This window comes from Mirounga angustirostris, unplaced genomic scaffold, assembly GCF_029215605.1.
Source record: "Mirounga angustirostris isolate CCGP_5_RB_7025 unplaced genomic scaffold, mMirAng1.0.hap1 SCAF_3, whole genome shotgun sequence".
NCBI classification, from domain to species: Eukaryota; Metazoa; Chordata; class Mammalia; order Carnivora; family Phocidae; genus Mirounga; species Mirounga angustirostris.
In genome coordinates this window covers 15,662,515-15,689,499 of record NW_026991711.1, presented here as the reverse complement: position 1 = coordinate 15,689,499, position 26,985 = coordinate 15,662,515, and the positions used below count along the sequence as shown (strand labels likewise).

Below are 26,985 nucleotides of genomic sequence, written 5' to 3'. Positions count from 1 at the left end.
TTGTACATCATCGTTAGCAGTGATTAGCTTTCCAAATAAAATCTTAAGGTGTAAACAAGGAATATGCCAAAGATACGTGAACACATTACACTGACTTAAGTGGTGGGGCTCTCCCACTAACAAGATCAAGTGGTCAGACAACTTTCCTCTCTTAAAATGTTACTGGAAACTCGTGAAATGCTTTGAACGGTCTGGATGTTTTCAATGGGCTCTGTTCTACTGGTTCATGAATGCCCTTTTTTTCCCCCCCAAGATAATACAACTACTTGGGTTTTTTTTTTTTTTTATCTTCTTTCCTATTCATGATTAAAAATGTGATAAATCAGGTTTTTGGCTCTGAATAACAATGGCTTGATTTAGATTTCCTAGTAAATCTATTCAAAAGTGAAACAAAGGCTGCCTTTGGAGGATACCTTACACTTCACCTGGACCAGGCACGTAAGGGCAATTCAGATAAAAATCTTGTTAGGAACTCAACAAGAAATAGAGGATTTTCTCTTTTCCCTGGTTCAGGCTTTATTTAAACTCTTTGTTCAAAAAAAATGAACAGAGTGATAGTCGGATTCTAATTTACAGATATAGTTTAGACGTCTAATATTAAATTAGAAGATCACACAAGAAAACCATTTACACATAAAGGTTAAAACCAATACTTAAACTTTTTAAAACTTTATATTACATAAAGTCAAAATGAAACTAAATACATGTTAGCCAACTTCATTCACAAACATTAGTCAAAATATATACATTTAAAAAGAAACAAAAAGCTATAATTGAGGTTCTTTTCTCTAAAATGTGTTTTATCATAATTTGCAAATGAATTGCAGGTAATCTAAAAAATAAGCTAATTAGGGAGGGAACTCCAAAACACATTTAAGCGGTTCAGGTTGGTGAAGAAATGCTAGCTGAAAATCAGAGACATCTGTCAAACAATTCTGTTTTTTTTCAGTTTTGCTAAATAATAAATATATCATTACCACTCAGACGAAAAAGTCTGATTTAATCTTAGATAAAATTGCGATTCTGAAATAGCCCCGCAATTTTTAAAAACTTAACTTTGACATTCGCTCAAAATGCTTTAGAGTCTAAAACCGACTCAAATTTAGGGCAACGCAAATAACACATTTTCAGACTCCATGTTTTCACGGACATAGACACATTTACAATCTTAAGGTGAACTCAGCCATAAGGGGAAAATAGGAACAGTGCCTTTTATTTTTCTGTAAACTGTGTCAGAAATCCAAGCAAGTGGACTCAGGGAGAGTTATCAGTTTTGGTTTTTTTTTCCCTAAGGGATAAAATCCAATTGACAACTTTTCATCTCGCGCATATTTCCTGTTTGCATTCCTTGCTCTTAAGAGCTCTTGCTCTCATTTGCATATGACGTGATAAACAAAAGAAAGCGTGATCATCTCACATACAAAAGGCCAGATTCGAGCCGGTCACTGGTCAAGAAAGGATCCGGTCTGTGAGTTCTGCTTGAGAGAACAGAGATTTGCAAAGTCAAATAGTACAAATAGGGAGCAAGGCCGCTCCGAGCCATCTCGCTCTGAGAACCTAGTGACACAGATCAGCTTTTCCCTTGTGCCAGCCATTTCAGACCTAACACTGGAACAGAGTGCATGCGACACAGACCGGGAGGGGGGAGAAAAAAAGATAATGAGAAGCAAAAACAAAACCGACAATTAACTTCCAACAAACAAAACTGCAAAGCCCAACATGTCAAAAAGTTACTCCTCCACCTCTGTGGGCCCAAACGCAACAGGTTCCGAAGTGCAAAGCAAACATCAACTGCTGTCGGATCCGGCCGCCCTCCCTAAAGTGGGCTGCCGCAGTGCGGGTCTGAAATGATCCTGTGAATCCACACGCACACTCGCCCGAGCACTCGCGCGCTCTGCCACTCGCGCCCCGACTGGCATCTCTGCCTCTGCCTGCTCCTATACATCTTCTGTACATACAAACCGGGGCCCCCGTCGCGGGAGGGCGCACGGGGCGGCCGCGGAGCTCGTACCTATACATATGTACACGTGTGCACAGCGGTCCTCGCGAGGCGGCCCCGCGGGGTCATAGCGCGGCGGCGTAGGCCGCGGGGTAGGGGTCCAGCTGAGGCTTGCCCATGCCCGGCAGCAGGATGTAGGCGAGCGGCGGCTGCAGCCCGGGGCTGGGCCACGCGCTGCAGTTGCACGGGATCATGTAGCCCGGGTTGCCCGGGCTGGGGTGCGAGTGCGTGTGCCCCCCGGCGGCCGCGGCCGCCGCTGCAGCCGCCGCCGCCGCGCCGTGGAAGGCGCCGGCGCCCGCGGTCGGGTAGCCCAGCGACGACGCGTACGGGAGGCCGGACGACGACGACGAGATCTCTGCCATCTTGGAGCCCAAGTCGAGCAGCGAGTAGGGACTGCCGGCGGCGGCGGCGGCAGCGGCGGCGGCGGCGGCGGCGGCCGACTGCGGGAAGAAGACGCGTGCGGCGGCGGCGGCGGCGGCGGCGGCCGCCTTCTCGGGATTGGCGAGCAGCGATTCGGGCACCAGGCCGCCGCCGGCGCCCGCGTGCAGCCCGGCGCCCGCCTTGAGCGCCGGGTGCTCGGCGTCGGCCACGCCACCCAGGCCGTAGGGCACCGGGAAGGCGAACTTGTCCTTCTTGAGCAGCGTCTTGGGCTTGCGCCGCGGCCGGTACTTGTAGTCGGGGTGCTCCTTCATGTGCATGGCGCGCAGACGCTTCGCCTCGTCGATGAACGGCCGCTTCTCCGACTCGGTGAGCAGCTTCCACTCGGCGCCCAGGCGCTTGCTGATCTCTGAGTTGTGCATCTTGGGGTTTTCCTGGGCCATCTTGCGCCGCTGAGCCCGTGACCACACCATGAAGGCGTTCATGGGCCGCTTGACGTGGTCCACCGGCTTGGACATGCTCTCGCCGTGGCGCGGCTGCAGCCCGCCGCCGCCGCCGCCGCCGCCGCCCGGGCCGTCGCCCTCCGCCCGGAGGAAATCAATGTTGGCTGTCCGCGGGGACCCGTTCGGCCTGCCCGCGCTCGCCGCGCCCCACTTCGCGCCCCGGCGTCGCTCCCGCCCGGGAAGAGGGGGCTGGGGGCCGAGCCCAGGGCCGCGCCGCGCCCCGGGCCTCCCTGGTCTCTCCCGCCGATCGCCCGGGAAAATCCTCTCGGGGGCACAGGAACTTCTCGGCGGTGCCCCCACCGCACGGTGACAGTTTGCCCTTTGCTTTCTTTTTGTCCTTCCTCTCCGGCTGCGTTTGCTCGCGAACTCCCCGCAGGTAGTCGCTGCCCCGCAGAACTCTCCTCCTCCTCGGTCTTTTCTCTCTTAAATGCAGAGCAGCTCGGAAAGTTGCGTCGCGAAGACCCCACCAAGTTGAGCCGAGGAGCCCGCCGCCGCGTGCTGCCAAGTGCCAAAGGGGGCCCTCGGCGGCTGGAGTGTTTGGGTTCTCCTCGGTGACTTTCTCATTTGACAGTAGCAGATGGGGGTGGGGAAGGAGGGGAGGTGGCCCCGGAGGAGGAAGAGGAGGGGGAGGCGGAGGAGGGTCCGGGCGCAGCAAGGGAACAGCGCAGCAATGGATATAAATACAAATACAGCAGCACCAGCCGGTCTTCCTGACTCGCCACAGGGCTCGCTGGTGGGAATCCCCCCCACCCCCAATCGGCTGGGGGTTCTGGGGGGGGGATGTCTGCCGCCCCAGCACCTGCCTCGCGGGTCTTCCTCTCCGGCTGCCGGTCCAGGAAGGAGGCTGGAGGCTTGAGCAAGCCTGGGGTCGCTGGGCCTCAGGGAAAATCCTTCCGGCTCGCCGAGGCGCCGCGTCCCGTAGTCCCCCGGGCCATGCCGGCTCCGCTCGCTCTGAGCTCCTCCAGGGGCACCGGCCGACTCGGGCTCCCGGAGCGCGCCGGGCGTGGAGGCGGCGCTGCCGCGGGCCGGAAACCCGCCGCGACCCTTCCCGGTTCGTCTCGGCCGCCGCCCGGCACTTGCAACTAACTTCGCCCAAGTTTCCTGCGCCCGCGCCGCCGCGCCCCTCTTGGCGCGCTCGCCTCGGTGCGTGCGCCCGCGTGTGCGCCGCGCCCGGGGCCCCGCTCTCCCGGCTTCTCCGGCCAGAGCCGAGCAGGCGCCGGGCGGAGGTGCTGGAGGAGGGGATTTAAGGAAAACGCGCCATCACCTCTATTCGCAGGTCCGCGCTGGGGCTGCTCCCGCTTCCCCCACTCCCGTAGCACAGTGGGCCCCTTCCTGGCCCAGGCCGCCACTCCGCCGCTCCCGAGGCGGCAAGAGCCCTGTGCACGGGCTCAGGTGAGTGTGGCTACCTGCGTGTGCACGCGCCCGGAGCCGGCGCTGGGTGTGCATGTCCAGCCGCGACTGAGTGTGTGTATATCTGCGGGCTTGCGGAGGAGGTGGAGCCCAAGACTCCAGGAGGGAGGAGGGACCAGCGGAGCCTCCTCCTGCTCCCACACCCCCAGGACCGCGAATTAAATTGGATCCCCTCCGCCTCCTCCATACTCCTCCTCCCACCCCTCTTCACTCGAGAGCAGGTTGAGGCGAGCGGAGAGCTAGGAGCGCGCCGCGGAGTCTGCGCACTGTTTGGTGTTGGCAACCCCTGGTGTCATCCCGGCCACCCTGTCACTGGTCGCGGCTCTGGGATCCTCTGCCCGGAGGAAGGAGGCGCGCAGGAGGAGGAGAGCCTCTCCAACTACGGCAGAAGAGGGGACGCACTCTAGAAAATGTTGGAGACTTTTCCTAGGAAGAATGCTCATTTTCCTTGGAGGTCCAGATGTTACTTGCAACAGATGCTGCCCGCATTTTCTTGCGCTGGTGACGCACCCAGTCTGAGGTAGTGAAGTGAAAAATAACTGAGGAGGAACTGAGCGTGCTCTTGGCAACCTTCTCGGAAAGGAGCTCGCCCAGGCTGAGAATAGGCATCCTTGGCTGACTGTTCAGCTCTTTGAAAAATCTGAGTGTTTTGTTGTGTTTCTATTCTGGTCGACAGAGCCATCTTTATGCTGATCTCTTTAAGGTACAGTTAACTTAACACTGTCTGACTTAAATGCACAGATAGGGTGAAGGTATTCAGAATCAGAAAGTGTCAAACGTCGCTCTGAAAGAACAAAGTAATACATACCAATCACTCTGTACTGAAATAGCTTTATGCTGTTAAGCTCAGTTTCCTTTAGAAAGAGCAGTTTTTTCCTTATAATTGACATGATGCAAAAACAGCATGATTTTGTTTGCGTATTTTTATCACTTCTTGGTATGCTGCAATACACTCATAGCATGATCAGTCTGGAGGTTTTATTCACAAGTTGGCCTGTCCTTCAGGGACAACTTGCTTGTCTTCTTTCTTTGGCAGTTAGGATTAGACCTAGCCTTGTGGTGTGTGCAAGTAGGAAGTTCTGTAAGTGGTTAACTCTTTTAAGACTTCCCTGCAGTATATGTTCATCCCATACACACACACACACACACACACAGAGTACTGATTGTAGTAATAAAAACTGTTTGGGGCCATTAGATTTATTTAAAAGTTAGGCTTGTTTTATTGCTCATTTTAAGAAGAGTGATTATTGCTTTCATTTTAGTTGCTGTGACATACAGAAATGTGAGCCAATAGTGAAATGTATGGGAGTCTGTTTTTCTAACAATATCGCAGTTACAAATGTTTACTTTGTATTAGTTATGTCCTTGTATTGCTGAAATAATTGAACTGATTTCTGTAGAACCATATTCCTTTACAGGCTCTATAAAGCCACCCTGTCATTCACAGACTCTGGGTGGAGTAACATTAAAACACTAGCAGGTGTAATTACATAGACTAGAATATTAAATATACTGTTTTGTGATGATAAACTACAAAATTATCATCCCTGAGCTTTCAACCTAACTTGTATAGTAGGTTTGAGACAAAAATATTATACACTGTCTTATGAAGAACATATGTGTGGGGATGCAAGATTTGGAAAAACTGTTATTCACTAAACATTGTGAAAGAAGTTGAATCTAATCATAAAAATTATCTTGACATATACAGATAAGGACTGAGAAAAGATATTTATATTGGTGAGTTAAATTATAATCTACTCTTTTCAAATTTACATTTAAAAATCTATTGTAATAAATTATTACCATGGAAAAATACTCATATATGCCATTGAAATGTGTGCTTATTTGTACAATGTCTTATAAAAAGTAAAATACATAAGCTTCCTTGGATATAGTTTTATAAATTGTGCAGTATTGCCTGTTTAGTGATATTAAATGACCCAAATTTGAAAGTTCTTAAGTCCAAGAAGGGTGAACTGTAGAAAACAAAGGTGCTTGCCATACCTAAAAAGAAAATGGCTCCTTGTGTGTTTGTTTGCCTAGTCACCAAATTAAATTTCACACATTTCAAAACAGGAGAGATTTGCTTTTCAATTTCGATTTTCGGGGGATCAACAGTCTTGGCCTACGCCCTTCCCAGCCAACGCAGGGCCCTCACAGTTAAGCTGGGAGTGAAAGGCAGGCAAGGTGGCCCTGATACTGTGAACCAGCCTTCACACCTCTCCTCTGAATCTGGCTGAGCTATTCACAAAGTTTTTATGCCATCCTCTTTCTTACGTGTCAAAAATGGAAATTCAGTTTTAAAGTCCACAGATCTTATGCTTGAATTGATATGACGTTATATTTTTGTTCTTTTTTTTTTATCTAAAGAAGAAAAATACCAAGATATAGGAGAGAGAAGAGTCTGTGTGAGTGAAAAGTGAAGGCAAAATAAACTGAAAGAGAATTATAAGTTCGATGGGCTTTTGATCAGTAGAGTCTGTGTGGGCTCTGTATTTTCCTTGTGGCCATGTCATACCCGTGATCACAAATCTGTCTCATGAGAAACTGAGAGGCAGACAATCTCTCCGAAAAAGTTTGTGAGTCTGTGTAAATTCAGTTTCTTCTTTTCCCCCTGAAGTCCTCCCCAGTGAGTGGGCTTTTTTCAGTTCTAAAGCTTTCACTAGGAGGCAGCAATGAGGTTGTTGGGGAATTAAAAAAACAAAAAAACAAAAAAACAAAACCCAACCTTGGCAACACCAGACCGTCTGGCTTTCTTTCTCTTTCTCTTCCACAAAAGAGGGGAGAATATCTGGGTGTCAAAGGAAGACAAGGGATCAGAATGAACGAAATCATTTTCCTCCATCCTTTCTGTCCCCACTCACGTACTGGATTTTCACCAAGCTGGCTCACCACCACATTTTCCGAACACCATGGAGGTGGTGAACCATGGCACAGAAAGCGCACTAGTGGGGGACCAAGAGGTGAGCCGAAGAAAGTGGCTGGGCAGTAAAGATGATGCCTTCAGAGTGCAGAGGCTAAGTCTTTGCACCTGGGAACACTAGCAGCGACAGCTAAAGAACTTCGTCACAGTTCTCTAGTCCCACTCCTCGACCTCCCTAGCTCTTCTCCATCAGCCCCCCAAAAGGGGGCAAACCCCAAACCTGGGGTCCACAGAAAGCCGAGGAGACAAAAGAGGCCTTGGACCAGGCACGCCGGGAGCCAACCCCAGCTGCACAAATGGCCCTTCACTGGTTCCTGCTAAGTTTTCATCTTTTTGAGATGTCTGTCCCTTTCCCCTCACTGCTCCTGCTGTACGTGGAAACTGGGACTAGACAAATCAACCATGGAGACCTCTTTCCTCATCCCTCCTTAGCAGTGCTCACGCAGGCTAGCATTTTCCAAAAGGAGCTGTGCCTAGATGACAGAGCAAGAAAAACAAAACAATAAACAGCGCGCTCTCTCGGCTTCCCTCCTCCCCGCCAAAAACACCCAAGGGAAAAAAAGACAACGCAAATAACCCAAGACAGACAACTGCACAAAGGGCTGATTTCAGATCCCAAGACTTTCTTCAAAGCAATGGAGAGATTTACCTCTCCGAGGACAAGAGGTTCTTGAAGTGTGAGGGAGCCAGCGGTACCCCGTGGCCCGTGTAATGAAAAATCATCCCAACCCATGCGCAGATGAGGAGACTGCATTCTGGTGTGGTGGGGTTACTTCTAAATTTCATCACCACATGAGCTCTGGTTGGTTTCAGGAAGGAACAAAGCTGAGAGAGGGAGTACCCCGTAAGTGTTCCAGCAGGGTGGTGAAGAAGCCATGCTTTTGGCTTTCCAAACATCCCGTCTTACTGTCCCCCTTCCAGCGTCCATATGGCCCCACCCTGAGTGTTCCTCCCCCTCAGATTCAGTCTCCTGTCTAAGGATGGGTCTGCTTTCGAGCTCAATTGCTGAGCAGATCGGATCACTTTATAGCTATCATATATTCAGTTCTTAAGATACCGTACCTTTTACATACATTATCTTACTTACTTTTTAGGAGAGCTCTGTAAGGTGACAGCTACCTCCATTTGCAATGAGGGAACCAAGCCTCAGAGCAGATGAATAACCTGCCCAAAGTCCCACAACCCCAAATGGAGGAATGGCCTTTGAATTAAGCTGATGTTCCTCAACACCCCCGCTCTGAGACCCGGCACAAGACTCAGCCCCCTCCTGGCACAGATTCTTAATTTCCACCTACATCCTCAGGCCTTCTGTGACTCACTCCATGCTCCACCGCTCCTCTGAGGGAGTGCCTAGTGGCAATCTCCCCAGGAAGGCATTCCAAACCCACCAAAGCACCCCAATCACCTGAGATAGTCTCTCGAAGTCCCGTGCTGGCTCCTGTGATTATCAGCACAGATTGGGCCTCAGCTGCAAGCCTCAGATGCAAGCCTCTGTGGGCTTCCCACTGCAAGCACCCCAAAGTTGCAACCCTGAAAGAACCCAATCTCTACCCTCTCTCAGGGGGTAGAGGGCCGCTAAAAGAGAGTCTCCTACCAGTGATCTCTAATCTCAGTCTTTCTGTTCCCTCAACATAAGGGATGTTCCTTGTCCATCCCACCTCCCTCCTTCCCTCTTTCCTTCCCTCATCCCTCTCGACCTTTCTTTTGTAAACTCCAAGTACACAAAGTTGGTATAATCGCAATTCCCACCCAATTTATGACATGCTCCCTGGATTGCTCCCTCAATGGTCTGTTTGTTTAATAAGGTAATAATGAATCCACCACTCAAAATAAAATCTGCAAGTAAACCTTTATCAAGCCAAATGATCTCCCCAGTGAACTATGTACTTGCCTCCCTAACCCAATGTAACAATTTTCATTCCTTTGATTTTTTAAAATATAGCTATATGTTTTTTCATCTTTATGTATCCTTTAAAAGTACATTTTTATTTTAACTTTTTATGTAATATCTATTAATGAATTGTTTTAATTATATTCTTTGGATCAATATTACTGCATATCGCTGAGTTTATTCATCCTAGATGCTATGTAATAGTCAATGATATAAATATACCACAGTGTATTTGCTTATACTCTCCTGTTGATGAGGATGTGGGTCGTTTCCGGTTTTTAACCATGGGTACTGGCTGCCAGAAGTGTTCTTATTCATGTGTACTGTACACATGCAAGAAATGTTACAGGCACAAAGCTCTGAAGATGGGAAATACCTCGTGCTGTACCCCTTTTCCAAGTGTGTCCCTTTGTGTTTCTGTTTCCTTTTGTTTTTTTCCTGAGCATTCAGAGAAGTTGTCTTTTATATTTTGTCTCAAGTTTATGGTTATTCTCTATGGGCGGGTTGGTCTTATAGGAGCTCTTTCTCCATTTCCAGAATCCATCTGAAATTGCGATGAGGCTTGATTTTTTCCCCATTAGGATACTCAATTTTCTAGAACCATTAATTGAAAAGACTACTTTTTTATACTCCTCATTAGTGCTACGTTTGCCATCCGATGTGAATCGGTTTCTGAGTTCTTTATTTTGCTTCATTATTATTCAATTTTTCTATTTTTTCACTAATATTGCACTAATTCTGCACTAATATTTGCACTAATTCTGGCAGAACAAGTCTTCTCATCTTGTTCTTACTCAGAAGTATCTTGGCTACTCTTGGCCTTTGCATTTCCATATAAATTTTAGAACAGATTGTTAGGTTCCAAATATTCTTCAAAAACCCCAAATTTTTAAATTATTTTTATTTTTAACTTGAGGTATAATTGGCATATAACATTATATTCGTTTTAAGTATACAATATAGTGGTTTTAAGTGTACAATATAATGGTTTGGTATTTGTATACATTATGAAATGATCACCACAATAAATCTAATTAACATCTGTCATCATAATTACAAAATTTTTTTTCTTGTGATGAGAACTTTTAAGATCTCCTAAAACCCAAACATTTTAAAAAAGATTTTATTTATTTATTTGAGAGAGACAGAGAGAAAGAGAGCACACACACAAGTTGGGGGAAAGAGGCAGAGGGAGAGGGATAAGCAAACTCCCCACTGAGCAGGGAGCCCAACATGGGGCTCAATCCCAGGACCTTGGGATCATGACCTGAGCTGAAGGCAGTTGCTTAACGGACTCGGCCACTCAGGTACCCCAAGCCAAACATTTTTTAAAAGCCTTTTATTTAAGATTGCTGTAATTCTTGAGGTTGATTTAGGGAGAATTGACATCTTTACAATTTTAACACTTGGAATCCACGAGCCTAGTTTCCTTCCCTTAATTTTGTTGTTCTTTAATAATCTGAGTGATATCTAACAGTTTTCTAGTAGAATTCTTATTCATTCATTATTCCTATGTTTTTAAAACTATTTTTGATGCTATTATAAATAGCATATTTTAAAGATATCTTTTTAAAAAGATGGTATCTTAAAAAAATAAAAAATTAAAAAAATAAAAAATAAAAAGATGGTATCTTTTAAATAATTTTATATTCTATTGTTGGTATGCAGAAATACAATAGATTTTTGTATATTGACTCTAAGTGGCAACCTTGTGAAACCATTTTTAATTCAAGTAATTTATTTGTGGGGTTCTTTTGTATTTTCTACATACAAAATCATCATCTGTGAATAATGAGAGTTTTCTTTCTTCCTTTCCAATCTTGTACATTTTATTTCCTTTTTCTTGTCTCATTGCGCTGTCTAGACTCCCCAGTTCCTTACTTAACAGAAGTTGTGATAGTGGGCCTCTTTGTGTTTTTCCTGACCTGTGTATGGCATAGTGGGGGAAAGGACTCATGGTACTCTTTTTAGAGCTTTTGGCTGTCAGTGATCTAGTTCTGTCCTGGTCCCACTGTCATCCAATCATACACCCAATCCCATTTTCCTGGGATTCTGCTTGGTTATGCTTTTCTTACTTTGGACGGTTTGTTCAACCACCCAGTCTTTATCTCTAGAACAACAACAAGCCCACCTGGTTGGGTCCATGAACTCTGCACACTGGAAGAATAACTCCATTGGTATAAATTCCTGCATCTTCCATTCCTCTAACAGCCTGGCAGAGGTATTCACCAAATACGGTTGCTCATGCCCTGCTTGGTTTTCATGTGAGACTGTTTGCCCTGACCTGTCTTAATGCCACTTGGCTATCTGCATCTTGCATCAGGAGCTGTAAGCCTCTATGCCTGCACCATTAGGGGCTAGGTGGTGGGGCTCGTTTTCTCTAGTTTCCTGTACCACCTGTGGAGAAGGTCACTGCTTGTTTCAGCCTCAGTGCTCAGTGTATTGAGGACAGGACAAGTCCTCCATTCACTCCACATGGTCCATGCCTAAATCGCAGTGTTTGTTTTCCCCAGCAGCATAATGTTCCCTTTCCTTCTTCTAGAGCCACAGGAAAATAATGCACAAGCAAGCAAATGACCTAACTCCTTCTAATTTTTGTGACTTCAGTGTACTGAGGATATAAGGCAGCAATCCAGAAGCATTAAGGAATGATGGTTAGTCTGATAGCAGTCAGCCCCTAATCATTGCAGCTGCCTGAAAAGTTGACTCATGACCTAAGTGGACTTATCGCCACCCCCGCACCCCGCCCCGCGCCCCGGTATTTGGAGAACCGCATTGTATTGTAACGCTTTGTTTGAGCATGAAAGCGTTTCTATACACTAACTTCCTAGTTGACGTGCCCTTTTGTTCATAATCAGCCTCTGATTTCACATTCTAGTCAGTTGTCAGGAGTGGCCGGACTCTATGATCACATCACTTTTAAAACAGTATTTGACGTCCATGCATGTACATTGTTTCCTAGCAAACACATCTATTGCTGTCAAACAAAGCCTGGTATTTGATAAAATTTGTCTTTGTTTATTTACTTGAGGTAAAGAGCCCTTTCATTGTGTCCCAGGGCGTGCTTTTTAATAAAATACTGCCTTTACTATTAGGACCCAGGAGAGTGAGTCAAGAGGCTGGCAACCACCTGACAAGAAAATATGATCGGATTGATTCATTAATAATAACTTGGAGTTGCTTCGTTGATAAACATAGCGTCAAGAGGCTGGGTTGACTGCCCTTCGCTTTACGGTTCTCCATGCCCGGCCCAACTGTTACTCCAATGCCAGCGCCTCTTGATTTCAACTATTAACTCATTATGTGTTCCCTGACTTCACTTTAAACATCCTAAGGGCAGAGACCGTATCTTATTGATCTTTATATCTCAGTGCCTAGTGAGGCTCCTGGCACCGAAGAGGCTCGAAATAAATTGCTGAATGAATGAATCGCCCCACGCTGGAGGTCCATGCGCGCACTGCCAAGGAGGGGTTGAGGCTCTAACTGCATGATTCAGGCACAGGATTACGAAGCTAATCTTGATCAGTTATTTAATTAATTAATTTAATGAAGTCTAGAGTCGTGCTGGAAATGAGGCGACCTCGGTAACGTCTCTGATATCCCTAGTAAAACTCCCACATTCTTGCCTTCTGTAGCCAGGAAGCTTGGTTACTATTGAAGTTCTTCATCTTACATTGCAACTGAGGGCACGTCTGTAGCAAGGACACCAGCTTTTAGCTTTCATCTGGAGAAGCTGTTTTCACCTCTGGTTTCTTGACATTCCTTGACTATTAAATGAAAATGTACGGTCAGATTAAATCAACATATACTTTTATATTTCTATAAAATGAAGGAAATACTTAAAGCACTTAAAGGTGATTGTACATCTCATTGGCTACATTCTAAACACCACATGCTTTTTCCAGGCTTTTATCATGAATGATAGAGTTTTTAGTCTAAGAGCCTGAGGCAGTGAACCCTCAGCCCTTCCATCCAGGGTGTCAGACTCACAGGTATGCCAAGATTAACCTTTTTCCAAAAGCTGCATTTGAATCACAAAAGCTGCTTTTAAATCTTGGAAAGAGGGCAGGTCAAGGGGGACTTAAAGAGTTTGTTCTGAATTTCTGCTGTGGGCTGAGTTTGTGTCCCCCCGCCTCCAAATTCGTATGTCGAAGACCTAACCCCCAGTGTGACTGTATTTGGAGTTGGGGCCTCTACGGAAGTAATTAAGGTTAAAAAAAGGTCATAAGTGTGGGGCCCTGATCCAATAGGATTAGTGTCCTTGGAAGAAAGACACCAGTGAGCGAGCTCACTCTCTCTTTGTGCACTCAGAGGAAAGACAACGTGAGGACAAAAACACTGACTGCAAGCCAGGGAGAGAGAACCTGCTGGAATCTTGACCTTGAACTTCCTAGCCTCTAGAACTATGGAAAAAAAATTCTGTTGTTTAAGCCACTCTGTCTGAGGAATTTTGTTATGGCAACCTGAGCTGACTCAGGTTCTAATGTACACTTCTATAGTGTTTGATATTTTACATCAAAGATGTATTTTTGTTTTATTTTTGTCACCAAAAAAAAGCTAATAAATATAACCCACATCCACTGACAACTTCACTCCACCTCACCCCAGAAATGAAATAAATCATTCTGGGTAGATAATATCCTTCATTATTTTCAAAGCATGCTGGTTCCATTTATAAGTACAGAATAGTTTAATGGCACAAACTGTGAAAATTGGTAATATTTTTTATCTTTGCTCTTAGACCAGCAGAGGTCTGGGGTTCCAAGCCGGGACTGAGAAGCCCTATCCACGAATCTCAGGCGAGGGTCTTTGAGACAGGACTGGGTGACTCTGCACTGCTTAGGGTGATGATCTCAGAGGCAAAATTTGTGAGGGTGGGTGAAGAAAGTTACTATGAGCATTCACACTGCACTGCTTTTAAGGAACTACTGCAATTAAGTCTACATGGGGTTGGGGTGGCAGACTGAGGGTTGAACGTGTGAATCTTTAATTTTGTGTTGCCATAGAAATTTAATTGGCTGCTTCCACCAAACTGCTCAATGACTACAGACTTTATGGTAGATGACAGACTGAAGCAAATTCTCCTTCATGGAGAGAGAGGTGAAGTGGTAATAACTCACCCAGTGAATCCAGGCTTGGCTTAGTGATTGGCTTGACCAAACAGGCCACAAAAAAAGTGTTATTGTGGGATTTCTAAGCTTTGCAGCTTTCGCCTGGGTGTCTTGGTCTCTGGGAGCCCTGAGCTTCCATGTGAAAATTCCAACTACTCTGAGACCCTCTAGTTAGAGATACACTTTCATAGACAGGACCGTTTGATTCAAGCCTTCTGGGCTTCACTGCCGAGGGGCCACCATTAGAGTAATGATGTCTTGGATCCTCCGGAGTGGCTCAGCCACCCACAGAATCCCACCACATGACCTTGGTCAAGCCATGTGCCACAGAAGAATTGCCCAGCTGAGCCCTGCCCCGGTACCTGACCTACACAATCATGAGATAGGATGCAATGCCCCTATGACCCCACTAAGTTTAGGGGCAGCTTGTGATTCAACAATAGAAAACCAGGAGAGCCTTCATCTGGACATCAGTGTCAAGAGGATAATAATGAACTTGCCAAATCAATCTACTACTGTTCAAGTTGATTCTGTTGAAGATTTCTTAGTTCCCTTTGACCTGGAGAAGTCAGACTTAATCTATCAAGTAAAGGAGGAAAACGGAGGTGGTCAAGCCTGCAGGGGGAGACTGTCAGTGCAAAGGGAAGGCTTAATAGCTAGAGAAATTCTGTATCTGATAGCCGCCTCCCCACCAACCTTATGACATTAAATATGGTTTTGTAGGGAGGATGGAGAAGTTAGGAGCCCCTATGCATAGCTGAGACTACTCTATTGTAAGCTCTTCTGGTTCCCAGTAAATGGGCCTTCATTTTCAATCCTGAAAACAAGTTCATCGTTTTTTCAGTCACTGCCTAGAAAATTAAGTTTTCTCTTCCAGATTTTCTGGGAGTAGCCAGTCAGCCATATACCCTTTGCTCTCCACAGGAGAGAGACAAACTTTATATGACCACATATACCACTTTTCATCTGTACGATTATGGTTTAAAGGAAATTCTTTAAAAACCCAATGCTTCATGGAGCACTGGGTGTTGTGCACAAACAATGAATCATGGAACACTTCATCTAAAACTAATGATGTAATGTATGGGGATTAACATAAGAATAAAATTAAAAAAAAAAAAAACCCCAATGCTTCAAATCTAGAGTATTAGAAGATCTCAGTTCAGGGTGCCTGGATGGCTCAGTTGGTTAAGCGACTGCCTTCGACTCAGGTCATGATCCCGGAATCCTGGGATCAAGTCCCACATCTGGCTCCCAGCTCAGCGGGGAGCCTGCTTCTCCCTCTGACCCTCTCCCTTCTCATGCTGTTTCTCTCTCTCTCTCTCAAATAAATAAATAAATAAAATCTTAAAAAAAAAAGAAGATCTCGGTTCAAAAGACAAATACACAGACTTCAAATATTTTATATTCCTTGTTAATATTTGTCTGGTGTCAGGAAGGTTCTAGAGTCCCTAAACATAGTCCTTGTTTTAGAGATTATATTCAGGATTACATTTCTCTTTCCTTTTAAAATCTAAATTTGGGGTTTTATTATTTTTAAATATATGTGAATAAATTATCTTCATTGCCCTGAGACAGTATTCTGTTATTTAATGAGAGCCAATTGAACATCTAACAATGATACTGTTAAAAACAAAACAAAACAGAGTAGCAGCCGAAGACATCCCTAGAAGACCCAAAAGCTTTACTGAAAAATTAACATGTAACAAAGGACTTTGATGACATTTATTTGGGAGTGGTCCCACCTCCTTTGCTTTAGCCATGAGCTTTTCACTTTCATCTCTTTGCGGGGATGTGTTGCTTAAGGAAAATGTTAGTAATGTCTGCAAAGATGGATTAATAAATTCCATAGCCAACCGGACTCCTACTCAACCTGATGAATCAGTGGTTTTGTGGTTTCTGACATCAGCAGAGCCCATCAATTAAACTACATACTGCAATGAATGAGTTTTTAATTATAAACACTCTGAATAGGACACTATCATAGAGAATAAACAGTATGTATCAAAAAGGCAGGTAGGAGCAGCACAACGTAAGGAACACTCAACCGGGAATCACATGCTCTGTGTTTGAGCTCCTTCTCTGCTTGGGTTCCAGCTTAATTTTTGGAGCCTCGGTCTTATCATCTGCAAAATGGTCATAGTGCCACCGATCTTAACAAACTTGCGAAGTTGTTGTAAAGATTAGAATGAAATGAGGTGATGCAAATGAGTGGTAAAGTGTTATTTTTCAGAAAAATATCTGTTAACTGGCCAAATCAAAGGTAGAGACAGAGGTGTATCTGGTTCCCCTGGGAGAGCGCGGGGCAGATGGCTGCACATTAGGTCTAGTGCCGAGAAACCTCCAGAGCCCCTCAGAGGTTGAGTTGGCTGGAACTGTTCATGCTCTTTTCCCCCACAGGATGTTTTCCATGTTAAGGCACATTGTAAGGCTTGTTTACCCTGCCTGGTCTGTAGTCACTTGATGCTCAACACCCTTTCTCATCCCTCCCAGGATCAGTCATCAGATTGAACGGTCATGTCATATTGTACTTCTTTAAAACTTCTTTATTAGGATATATTCCACTGTGCCATACAATTCACCCACTGAAAGTGTGCAAGTCGATGTTTTTTAGTACATTCACAGAGTTGTGCAACCATTACAACAATCAATTTTAGACCATTTTTATCACTAAAAGAAACGTTATTTTTTTTTTTAAGATTTTATTTATTTATTTGACAGAGAGGGACACAGCGAGAGAGGGAACACAAGCAGGGGGAGTGGGAGAGGGAGAAGCAGGCTTCCCGCTGAGCAGGGAGCCCGATGCGGGGCTTGATCCCAGGACTCTGGGATCATGACCTGAGCCGAAGGCAGACGCTTAACGACTGAGCCACCCAGGTGCCCCGAAACGTTATTTTTTTAAAAAGAAAGAAACGTTGTATTCGTTAGCAGTCAAGCCGCATTATACCTCAGCTGCCTCACCTCCCCTCAGCCCTGAGCAACCACTAATCTACTTTCTGTCTCTACAAATTTGCCCATTCTGGACATGTCACATAATCATGTAATATGTAGTCTTTTGTGAAGGACTTTTCACTAAGCACCATGTTTTCAAGGTTCATCTACGTTGTAGCATATATAGATGGTCTATTCAGTTTTATTGTCGAATAATATTACATTGTATGGCTAACTACATTTTATTTATCCATTGATCAGTTGATGGACATTGAGGTTGTTTTCTATAATGTCGCTATTATGAATACGATTGTCATGAACAGTTATGTAGAAGTTTTTGTGTGAACATAGGCTTTTATTTTTCTTGTTTATGCCTAGGAGTGGAATTGCTAGTGATATGGCAACTCTCTGTGTAACCTTCTGATGAACTCCTCATCTGTAGAATGATAATGTAATAAGGGTCCTAGCTAACTGTTTAGCTATTTTCCAAAGCAACTGTAGCATTGTAAATCCCTATTAGCAGTATATGAGGGTGCCAATTTTTCCACATCCTCCTGGCTAACCTTTGTTCTTATCTGTCTTTTTGGTTCCAGCCACCATAGTTGGTATGAAATGGCATTTCACTATGGTTTGATTTGCATTTACTTGCTAGCTAATAGTTTTGAGCTTCTTTTTAATGTTTCTTTGATCAATTGTATATCATCTTTGAAAAAATGTCTATTCAGATTCTTTTTTTTTTTCTAAAGATTTTATTTATTTATTTATTTGAGACAGAGAGAATGAGAGACAGAGAGCATGAGAGGGAGGAGGGTCAGAGGGAGAAGCAGACTCCCCGCCGAGCAAGGAGCCCGATGTGGGACTCGATCCCGGGACTCCAGGATCATGACCTGAGCCGAAGGCAGTCGCTTAACCGACTGAACCACCCAGGCGCCCCTGTCTATTCAGATTCTTGTGCTCCCTTTTAATTGGGCTGTCTTGACAATATTATTCTTCTTATTCTTCTTATTCTTCTTATTATTATTGAGTTGTAAGACTTATTTTTAAAATAGGGGAGTGTGAGTCCTCCAACCTTGTTCTTTTTCAAGATTGTTTGGTTGTTAAGGGTCCCTTGTATTTAAGTATTAGTTTTAGGATCAGTTTGTTGATCCTAAAAAACCCAGCTGGGATTTCTATGTTTATTGTGTTGAATCTATAGATCGATACACAGTTTTGCCATCTTACCAATATTAAGCATTTGGAAACATGAGCATAGGATGCTTTTTCATTTATTAAGATCTTTGTTTCAATAGTGTTTTGTAGTTTTTAGTACAGAAGTTTAACTTGTTAAATTTATTCCCACATACTTTTTGCTTTTTGATACTATTGTAAATTGAGTTGCTTACTTAACTTAATTTTCAGATTGTGTGATAATAATGTATAGAAATATGACTAATTTTTGTATATTGATCTCATATCCTGCAATCTTTCTGAACTCATTTTTTAGTTCTGATATTTTTTTGTGGATTCCTTAGAATTATCAGTATACAAGGTCATATCATCTTCAAATAGAGAAAGTTTTACTTCTTTTCGAATTTGGATGCCTCTAATTTTTTTTTTTTTTTAATGACTAAATGTCCTGGTTAGAACCTCCAGTACAAGGTTGAACAAATGTGGAGTGTTTTTAGTCTTTCACTGTTAAGTATAATCTTAGCTCTGAGGCATTTTATCAGGTTGAGGAAGTTTCTTTGTAGTTTATTGAGGCTTTTATTTTTTAAACATGAGGTGTTGAATATTGTCAAATGCTTTTCCTTCCTCTATTGAGATGATCAGATGGCTTTGTCCTTTCTTTTATTGACATAGTGTATGACATTGATGGTAGAACCAAATTTGCTTTCCTGGGATACGTACCACTTTGTCATGATGGATAATCTTTTATATATGTTGCTGGATTCAGTTCCTTAGTATTTTATTGAGGATTTTTGTGTTTATATTCATAAGAGATATTGATCTATAGTTTTCTTTTCTGGTGATGTCTCTGTCTGGTTTTATTATCAGAGTAATATCAGCCTCACAGAATGAGTTGGGAAGTGTTTTCCCCTCTTCTGTTTTTTGAAAGTGTTTGTGAAGAACTGGTATTAATTATTTAAATGTTTGGTAGAAGTCTGCAGTGAAGTCATCTGGGCCAGGGCTTTTCTTTGTGGGGAGTTTTAATATTATTAATTCACTCATGTTTGTTAAAGGTTCTACTCAGATTTTCTATTTCTTCCTAGATTTTGTCTTTCTAAGACTTCTTATGTCTTTCTAAATTTATTCCATTTCATCTAATTTGTTGGCATACTATTGTTTATAGTATTCCCTTACAGTTCTTTTTGCCTTTATAATCCATTACTGCTATTAGGTTGGAAGTCATGTTCCTCTTTTATTCTTTTTTTTTTTAATTTTAAGATTTTTTATTTATTTATTTGACAGAGAGAGACACAGCGAGAGAGGGAACACAAGCAGGGGGAGTGGGAGAGGGAGAAGCAGGCCTCCTGCGGAGCAGGGAGCCCGATGCGGGGCTCGATCCCAGGACCCTGTGATCATGACCTGAGCCGAAGGCAGACGCTTAACGACTGAGCCACCCAGGCGCCCCTCCTCTTTTATTCTTGATTTTAATAATTATAGTCTCTCTCTCTTTTCTTGGTCAGTTTAGATAAAGGTTTGATAATTTTGTTGATCTTTTTAAAGAAACAACTTTTGATTTTGTTGATGTTATCTGTCAATTTCTATTATGTATTTCACTAATTTCCATTCTAATCTTTATTATTTTCTCCCTTGTTGCTTTAGGATTAAGTTGCTCTTCCTTTCTCCAGTATCTTAAGGTGGAAAGTTAGGTTACTGATTTGAGATCTTCCTTCTTTCTTAATATATGGTTTATTGCTATCCATTTCCCTCTAAGCACAGCTTTAGCTGCAAGCCATGTTTAGTTATATTGTGTTTACATTTTTATGCCTTATAAAATATACTGAATTTGTCATTACTTATTAAGAATATGTCATTCAGTTTCCACATATTTGTGAATTCTCTGATTTTCTGTTAGCGATTTCTAATTTTACTCCATTGTGGTCTGAGAATATACTTTGTATGATTTCAATCCTTTTAAATTTATTACAGATTATGTTTTGACCTAACATAAGGTATGCTAGAGAATATTCCATATGTGCTTGAAAAGCATATGCATTCTGGGGGCCCGGGGGGATCAGTCAGTTGAGCATCTGACTCTTGGTTTCAGCTCAGGTCATGATCTCAGGGTCCGGAGATGGAGCCCCACCTCAGGTTCCATGCTCAGTGGGGAGTCTTCTTGAGATTCTGTAGCTCTCCCTCTCCCTTTGCCCCTTCCCTCGCTCTCTCTCTCTCTAAAATAAATAAATAAATCTTAAAAAAAAAAAAAAGAAAATGAAAGCATATGCATTCTGCTGTTATCGAATGGAGTGTTCCATAGATGTCTGTTTGGTTTAGTTATTGTGTGTTCAAGTTTTCTGTTTCCTTGTTGATTTTCTAGAGTTGTTCTCTCCATTACTGTAAGTGGGATATTGTAGTCTCCAAATATTATTATTGAATTGTCTATCTTTCCCTTCAATTCTGTCAGTTTTTGTTTTACATATTTTGGGCTTTGTTGTTTAGGTACATATATATTCATAATTGTTTTATCTTCCTGATTGATTGACTCTTATCACTACCTAATGTCTATATTTATTTCTATTAAGATTTTTTTCTTTAAAGTCTATTTTGCCTGGTATTACTATAGCCACTCCAGCTTTCTTATGGTGCTGTTTGCATAATGTATCCTTTTCGCTCCTTTTGCTTTCTACCTATTTGAATCTTCGGATTTGAAGTATGTCTTCTATATACAGGTCTTATTTTCTTTTAATCCAGTCTGACAGTCTCCCTTTTTTGATTGTATTGTTTAGCCAATTCAAATTCAATGTTATTAGTGATACGCTTGGATTTATGTCTGTCAATTTGCTTTTTATCTTCTATGTCTCAAATCTTTTTGTTCCTCTCTCCCTTCTTAACTATTTTCTTTTGCACTAAGTGAATATTTTCTAGTCTAGCGTTTTCACTCCTTAAATTAATTGCCAGCTGGAATGGGGCTCAGAAAGGGTGGTTTATATGTATAAATCTATCACCACTACTGGGTGAATTATTCAGGTATTTACTCTCAATGGGGAGGGAGATAGTATTAGATAAAATAAATAAAAGTAAGCACTGTTCCCATGGCATGAAAGAATGCAGAGAGGAAATACAGACCTTATTATATGAGACAGGATATTCTGCTTAATTAAAAATATTATGATTGAATATATTGAGAATCAACTTAAGAAGGAATATTTGTCTATGAAAAGCTGACATATAATTTATAAAAGCCACACGAACCCAAATTATTAGTTGATGCAATTATTTTCTTAGAGCTAGTGTAATTTATCAATGTCCGTGGAATTTTATGGAATCTCCAAAGATAATATTTCAAATCTGGGGGTAGATTCTAGATCTACTTCTGCCATTATTCCCTCATTCATTTATTTATTCATTATGCTTAAAACATTTTTAACTGTTTAAAAACATTATTTTTAACATATAGTTAGAAACATTTTAACTATATTACTTTTCTTAGACAAACTATTAAATTTCTTTATTCATAAGATAAAAGGATTGGATTTGGTAATCTCCAAGGATATTTCTCCTGCTCTAAAATCCCATGATTCTAAATAGCATAGTTGAAATAATCATTCCTTCATTAATCCAGCAAATATTTATTGATCTACCAGGGGTGAAGCATTGTGTTAGGAACAATGGACATAGTAGACATAACTGCTGCCTTCATGAAACCGTCAGGCATCGAAACAAGAAATAACGAGAGTGACGGTTTTCATGAAAGAGAAAGTGTAGGGTACTGTTGGGATATAAGTCACAAGTTTTCTAACTAACCCTGGTGGGACAGAGGATCTTTCAAAGAAGGTTTTCCTGAGGAAGTGGAGTTGATGCTGACATTTGAAGGATGAGTAAGAGTTAACAGAAAAGCAACAGTTGAAAAGGGCATGATATGGGAAGAGAGTTCTAGAAAGTGGTATGTTCAAAGCTGAGGGACAAGAGATAACCTAGGGGGTTTGAGGACGTCATAAAAGTCAAATATGTCAGAATTCAAGACAGAAAATGAATAGAAATGAGGCTGGAGGGAGAGGAAGAGAGATCACAGAGCCTTAAGTCAGCTACTTAAAGAGGTTGGTCCTTCACCTGTGGACAGTAGCAGCCTATCTAAGCTAAATAAGATTCATCTTTAAAAAAATGACTTTGTCTGTGGAGCAGAGGGGAAAGTGGAGGTCTATGAGGTATCCAGATGGTCTGCTCTAGGGTGCATGTGAGGATGGACTGAAGTGAATGGTTTGAAAGATATATAGAAAATTAAGTGGATAATATTTGCTAATAGATTGGATGGGAAAGCTAATTAAATGGCTAATAAATTAAAACTTTACTCTGTGCCTAAAATGATTTAATACAACTTACAAAGATGCTTATAACTTAGTTGGGCAAAACATATTTGCATGCTTTCTAAAATGAAGACAAGGGAAAATAAGAATAAAAAAGTTAGCAGCCAGGAGGAAGATTAGTTCTTGAAATGAAAGCCCTCAATTCCTATTCTTTTAGAAATGGATAACACATTCAGGAGACTTGGGCATATTTATGATTATCTTGAGAATTGAGAGGCAAGAAAACGTGTTTGTCTGAGGAGATGATTTTTAATAATGGTATAGTTGGTGCTAATCTCAATTTGCATTCTTGGGTGTGTAAGAAATACTGCTCCTTTCTATTTTCTATGAATGAACTTGTTCTAGGTTTTCAGGGCAGCCAACATGGTAGAATATTTAATGTTAGTTGTTACTGGTGTCTCATCAAATTCCTGGTCTTTATGCTGTTCCATTTGACCCTTCAGTTCCGCAGGCCATCGTGGTTTCCATGCTGCAGCCAGGACTCAGGAATCTGAGTGAAGTATGGGACCTAAATGACAGTAAGGTCTCATCAGGAAAACAGAAACCACACTAGGTTTTTCGAATACAAAGCACTCAGTAATGGAATCTGTTACACGGGAGATGGAAAACTGAAAGAACAAATAGGGATCACTGAGTAACCAGAGATACTGACTTAGGAAATCACTGCCACCCCTAACACTAGAAAAATGAAAGGAAAATGGGGATTACCAGAATCTAGGAGCACAGGAGGGGTCCAGCAGCGTGGGTTCTCAGACCTCTGAGTATGGGGTACCACCTGTCTGCTACTGGTATCTCTGGAATGGTGGGGCTGGTTCTGGTTGCATAAAAAGAAGGTGGAAGCTGAAGCCAACTGCTCTTGCTGGGGTCATGCTAACGAGACCCACCGCCCCAAAGAAATAGGGAGTATTTTTTTTTCCTCCTTCAATCTTCCAGTCTGCCTCAGAGCCTCCTATTGGGAGAACATGGCAAGGATGCCAGATGACAAAGGAGTCTGGGAAAGGAAATTTGCCAAGCTCTAGTTTCAGCATCACAGGTAGAACACAGAAGGGTAGATGAGAGCTGAGATGCACCAGGTAAATAACAGGCTCACACAGGGACCATGTTCCTGGCAGCCTTGCTACTCCAGACTCATAGGTCTCTCTCCTTCCTGCAGTCTGCCCTCTCCCCTTAACCTGTGGGCATTCCTTTCTGCAGCTGCCTTTTCAGAGTCTCTCAAATCCTCCCCTGTCTTCCCCAGGAGCATTCACAATAAATATTGGTGTCCATTAGTATCGGAGCCTGAATCATTAACAATCAAAAGATAGTTCTTCTTTTCTTGAGGACAGATCTTCCAGGAGGTGAGGGTAAATGTTTACATTTTATCCTTATAGAGAAAAGAAAAACAGGAAAATCAATAAGGTTACCTTCCGTAATAAAGCAGAACAGCCAACAGCGGACACAATCACCATACAGAGTGACACGGGCTCAATCATGGCCCATAGTGATGTCCAAAACCTCATCCCTGGGACCTGTGAAGATGTCACCTTACAGGCGAAAGGGGCTTGGCAGGTGTGATGAAGTTAAGGACTCTGAGATGGGGAGGTTATCCTGGATTCTCAGGGTGGGCCCAATGTAATCACAGCAGGAGGAAGCAGGAGGGTGGGACTCAGAGAAGGACACGTGACCGCAGAAGCTGGAGTGACGTGGGGCCTCGAGTCAAGGAATGCCGGTGACCTCAGGAAGCTGGAAAAAGCCAGGAAACAGACACTTGCTTAGAGCCACCGGAAGGACTGCATCCCTGCTGACCCCTTGAGTGGAACCCTGTGAGACTCACTTCAGACTTCTGACCTCCAGAACGGTAGGATAATAAAGTTGGGTTGTTTGTGGCAATTTGTTATAGCAGAAATAGGAAACTAATGTGCCAACCATTTACCATGTGGCTACAACTGAGCCTCGGGCCCTGAGCTGGAATTTGCGCAAACACCGATTACATTTAATGCACTCAGCCACTTGACGAGGCTGAAGATTATTATTCTCATTTCGCAGATGAGAAAAATGACTTAGAGAGATAAAATGAATAGACCTCCTATCCTGCCTGATAGATGGAGCCGGCATTTGGAGGCTGTGGGTCTGTCCCCAAAGCCTATACGTTTAACCACTAGAGAACTGCCTCCTCCCTGGAGCCTGTGACTAGAACCTCAGGAAGAAGTCCTCTTTCACATCCTTTAGAGACTATTAAAGGCAAACAGTTCTGCGTGTATGTAGACATTTTTACATATTAACGATTAAAGCAGCAAAATGCTAAACATCTTGGTTGAAATGGCACCTTGAAATTTTATTTACTATATTAATTTTTGAAGATCTCTCTTTTTAAGTTTAAATTCAATTAATTAACATATAATGCATTATTGGTTTCAGGGGTACAGGTCTGTGATTCATCAGTCTTATATAAAACCCAGTGCTCATTACAACACATATGCTCCCCAACGTCCATCACCCAGTTACCCCATCCCTCCACCCCCCTCCCCTCCAGCATCCTTCAGTTTGTTTCCTATGATTAAGAGTTATGGTTTGTCTCCCTCTCTGGTTTCGTCTTGTTTCATTTATTCCTCTCTTCCCCTATGATCCTTTGCCTTGTTTCTCAAATTCCACATATCAGTGAGATCATATGATAATTGTCTTCCTCTGATTGACTTGTTTCGCTTAGCATAATACCCTCTAGTTCCAGCCGAGTTGTTGCAAATTGAAGATCTCTTTGAAAAAAAAAAAAAGGTGGCGGCAGGGGTAAACTTTAAGCAGTATGGATTGATCCATAAACTCAGGGCCAGTGGACTCTAATAAAGCAACTCCATTTTTATGGCCTGACATCATACTTCTTTGGAATACAAGTTTATGTGGAATATTATTTCTTTAAAACTGATAGGAAATTTAAAAATTGCTATAAATCAGGAGATTGATAAAGATTTTTTGAGGATTATGGACCTTAAAAAAATTCTTTTTAATTCAAAAGTGTGTGGGTATTTAGAAAACATAGACAAAAACCAAGAAAACAGGTATTAATTACTTATAAGCCTATGTTCCAAAATTAATACAAAATGAAAGATTTTTGAGATTTGTAACAGGAACATGAATTTGCTTACTCCACAACGTAGATGTACATAAAAATATAGTTTCTTTATTTAATTTAAAATCGATCTAGTTTTCCTAATGACCTCTCACCTCCTGGGATGCCCAATACTATTTAGACATTTGTCTAAACTAATAATTTAAACAATTGCTTTAAATAATGCTCAGTTTTCTGAGATAATTACATAATGTTCTGACTTCCTCTGCTTGTCCCTCGAAGAGCCTCTGGTTATACTGGGAAGCAGGGCTCATAGGATCTCATAAAAGCCAAATGAAAGGATTCTCTGATCTAGATGGTGTTTTTCCACCTTCACTTCACCAAAAACACCTCAAGAGACACTTCAGAAAGGAGGAAACTGAAAAGGCCAATATACATATGAAAAAGTGCTCAAAGTCAGCAAGCAATCTACTGGGACTACACCAAAATAAAAGCCTTTTTATGGTGAAGAAAACCATCAACAAAACAGAAAGGCAACCACCTGAATGGGAAAAGTTATTTGCAAATCTTAAGGGGTTAATATCAAAAATATTTAAAGAATTTATACAACTCAACACCAAAGAACCAAACAATCTGATTACAAAATGGGCAGAGGACCTGAATAGATATTTTTCCAAAGAAGATACATAGATGGCCAACAGACACATGAAACGATGCTCAACATCACTCATCATCAGGGAAATGCAAATCAGAACTACAAGGAGATATCACATTGCGCATGTCAGAATGGCTAAATTCAAAAAGACAAAAATTAACAAGTGTTAGGATGTGGAGAAAAAGGAACTCTTGACTGTTGGGAATGCAAATTAGTGCAGCCACTGTGGAAAGCGGTATGGATGTTCCTCAAAAATTTTAAAAATGAAAATCCCAAATGATCCAATAATTCCACTGCTGGGTATTTACCCAAAGAATATGAAAGCAGTAATTTGATTTGATATATGTACTCTTATGTTTATTGCAGCATTATTTACAATAGCCAAGATATGAAAGCCACCTAAGTGCCCATCAGTAGACGAATAGATAAGGAAGATGTGGTGCACACACACACACACACAGGAATATTACACAGCCATAAAAAGAATGAAATTGTGCCATTTGTGACAACATGGATGGACCTAGGGGGTATCATGCTAAGTGAAATAAGTCAGACAGAGAAAGACAAATACCATATGATTTCACTCATAGCTGGAATCTAAAAAACAAAACAAATGAATAAGCCAACAAAA

At 42.5% G+C, this 26,985-nt stretch overlaps 1 protein-coding gene across 1 annotated transcript; it reads right to left on the bottom strand.

The window, feature by feature from the left end:
* Positions 1 to 471: 471 nt before the first annotated feature.
* Positions 472 to 2,897, bottom strand: SOX21 (SRY-box transcription factor 21). The gene has a single exon (XM_045870141.3). The coding sequence runs from the start codon at positions 2,893 to 2,895 to the stop codon at positions 2,065 to 2,067; it is 831 nt and encodes a 276-aa protein (XP_045726097.1). The 5' UTR covers positions 2,896 to 2,897; the 3' UTR covers positions 472 to 2,064.
* Positions 2,898 to 26,985: the final 24,088 nt, after the last annotated feature.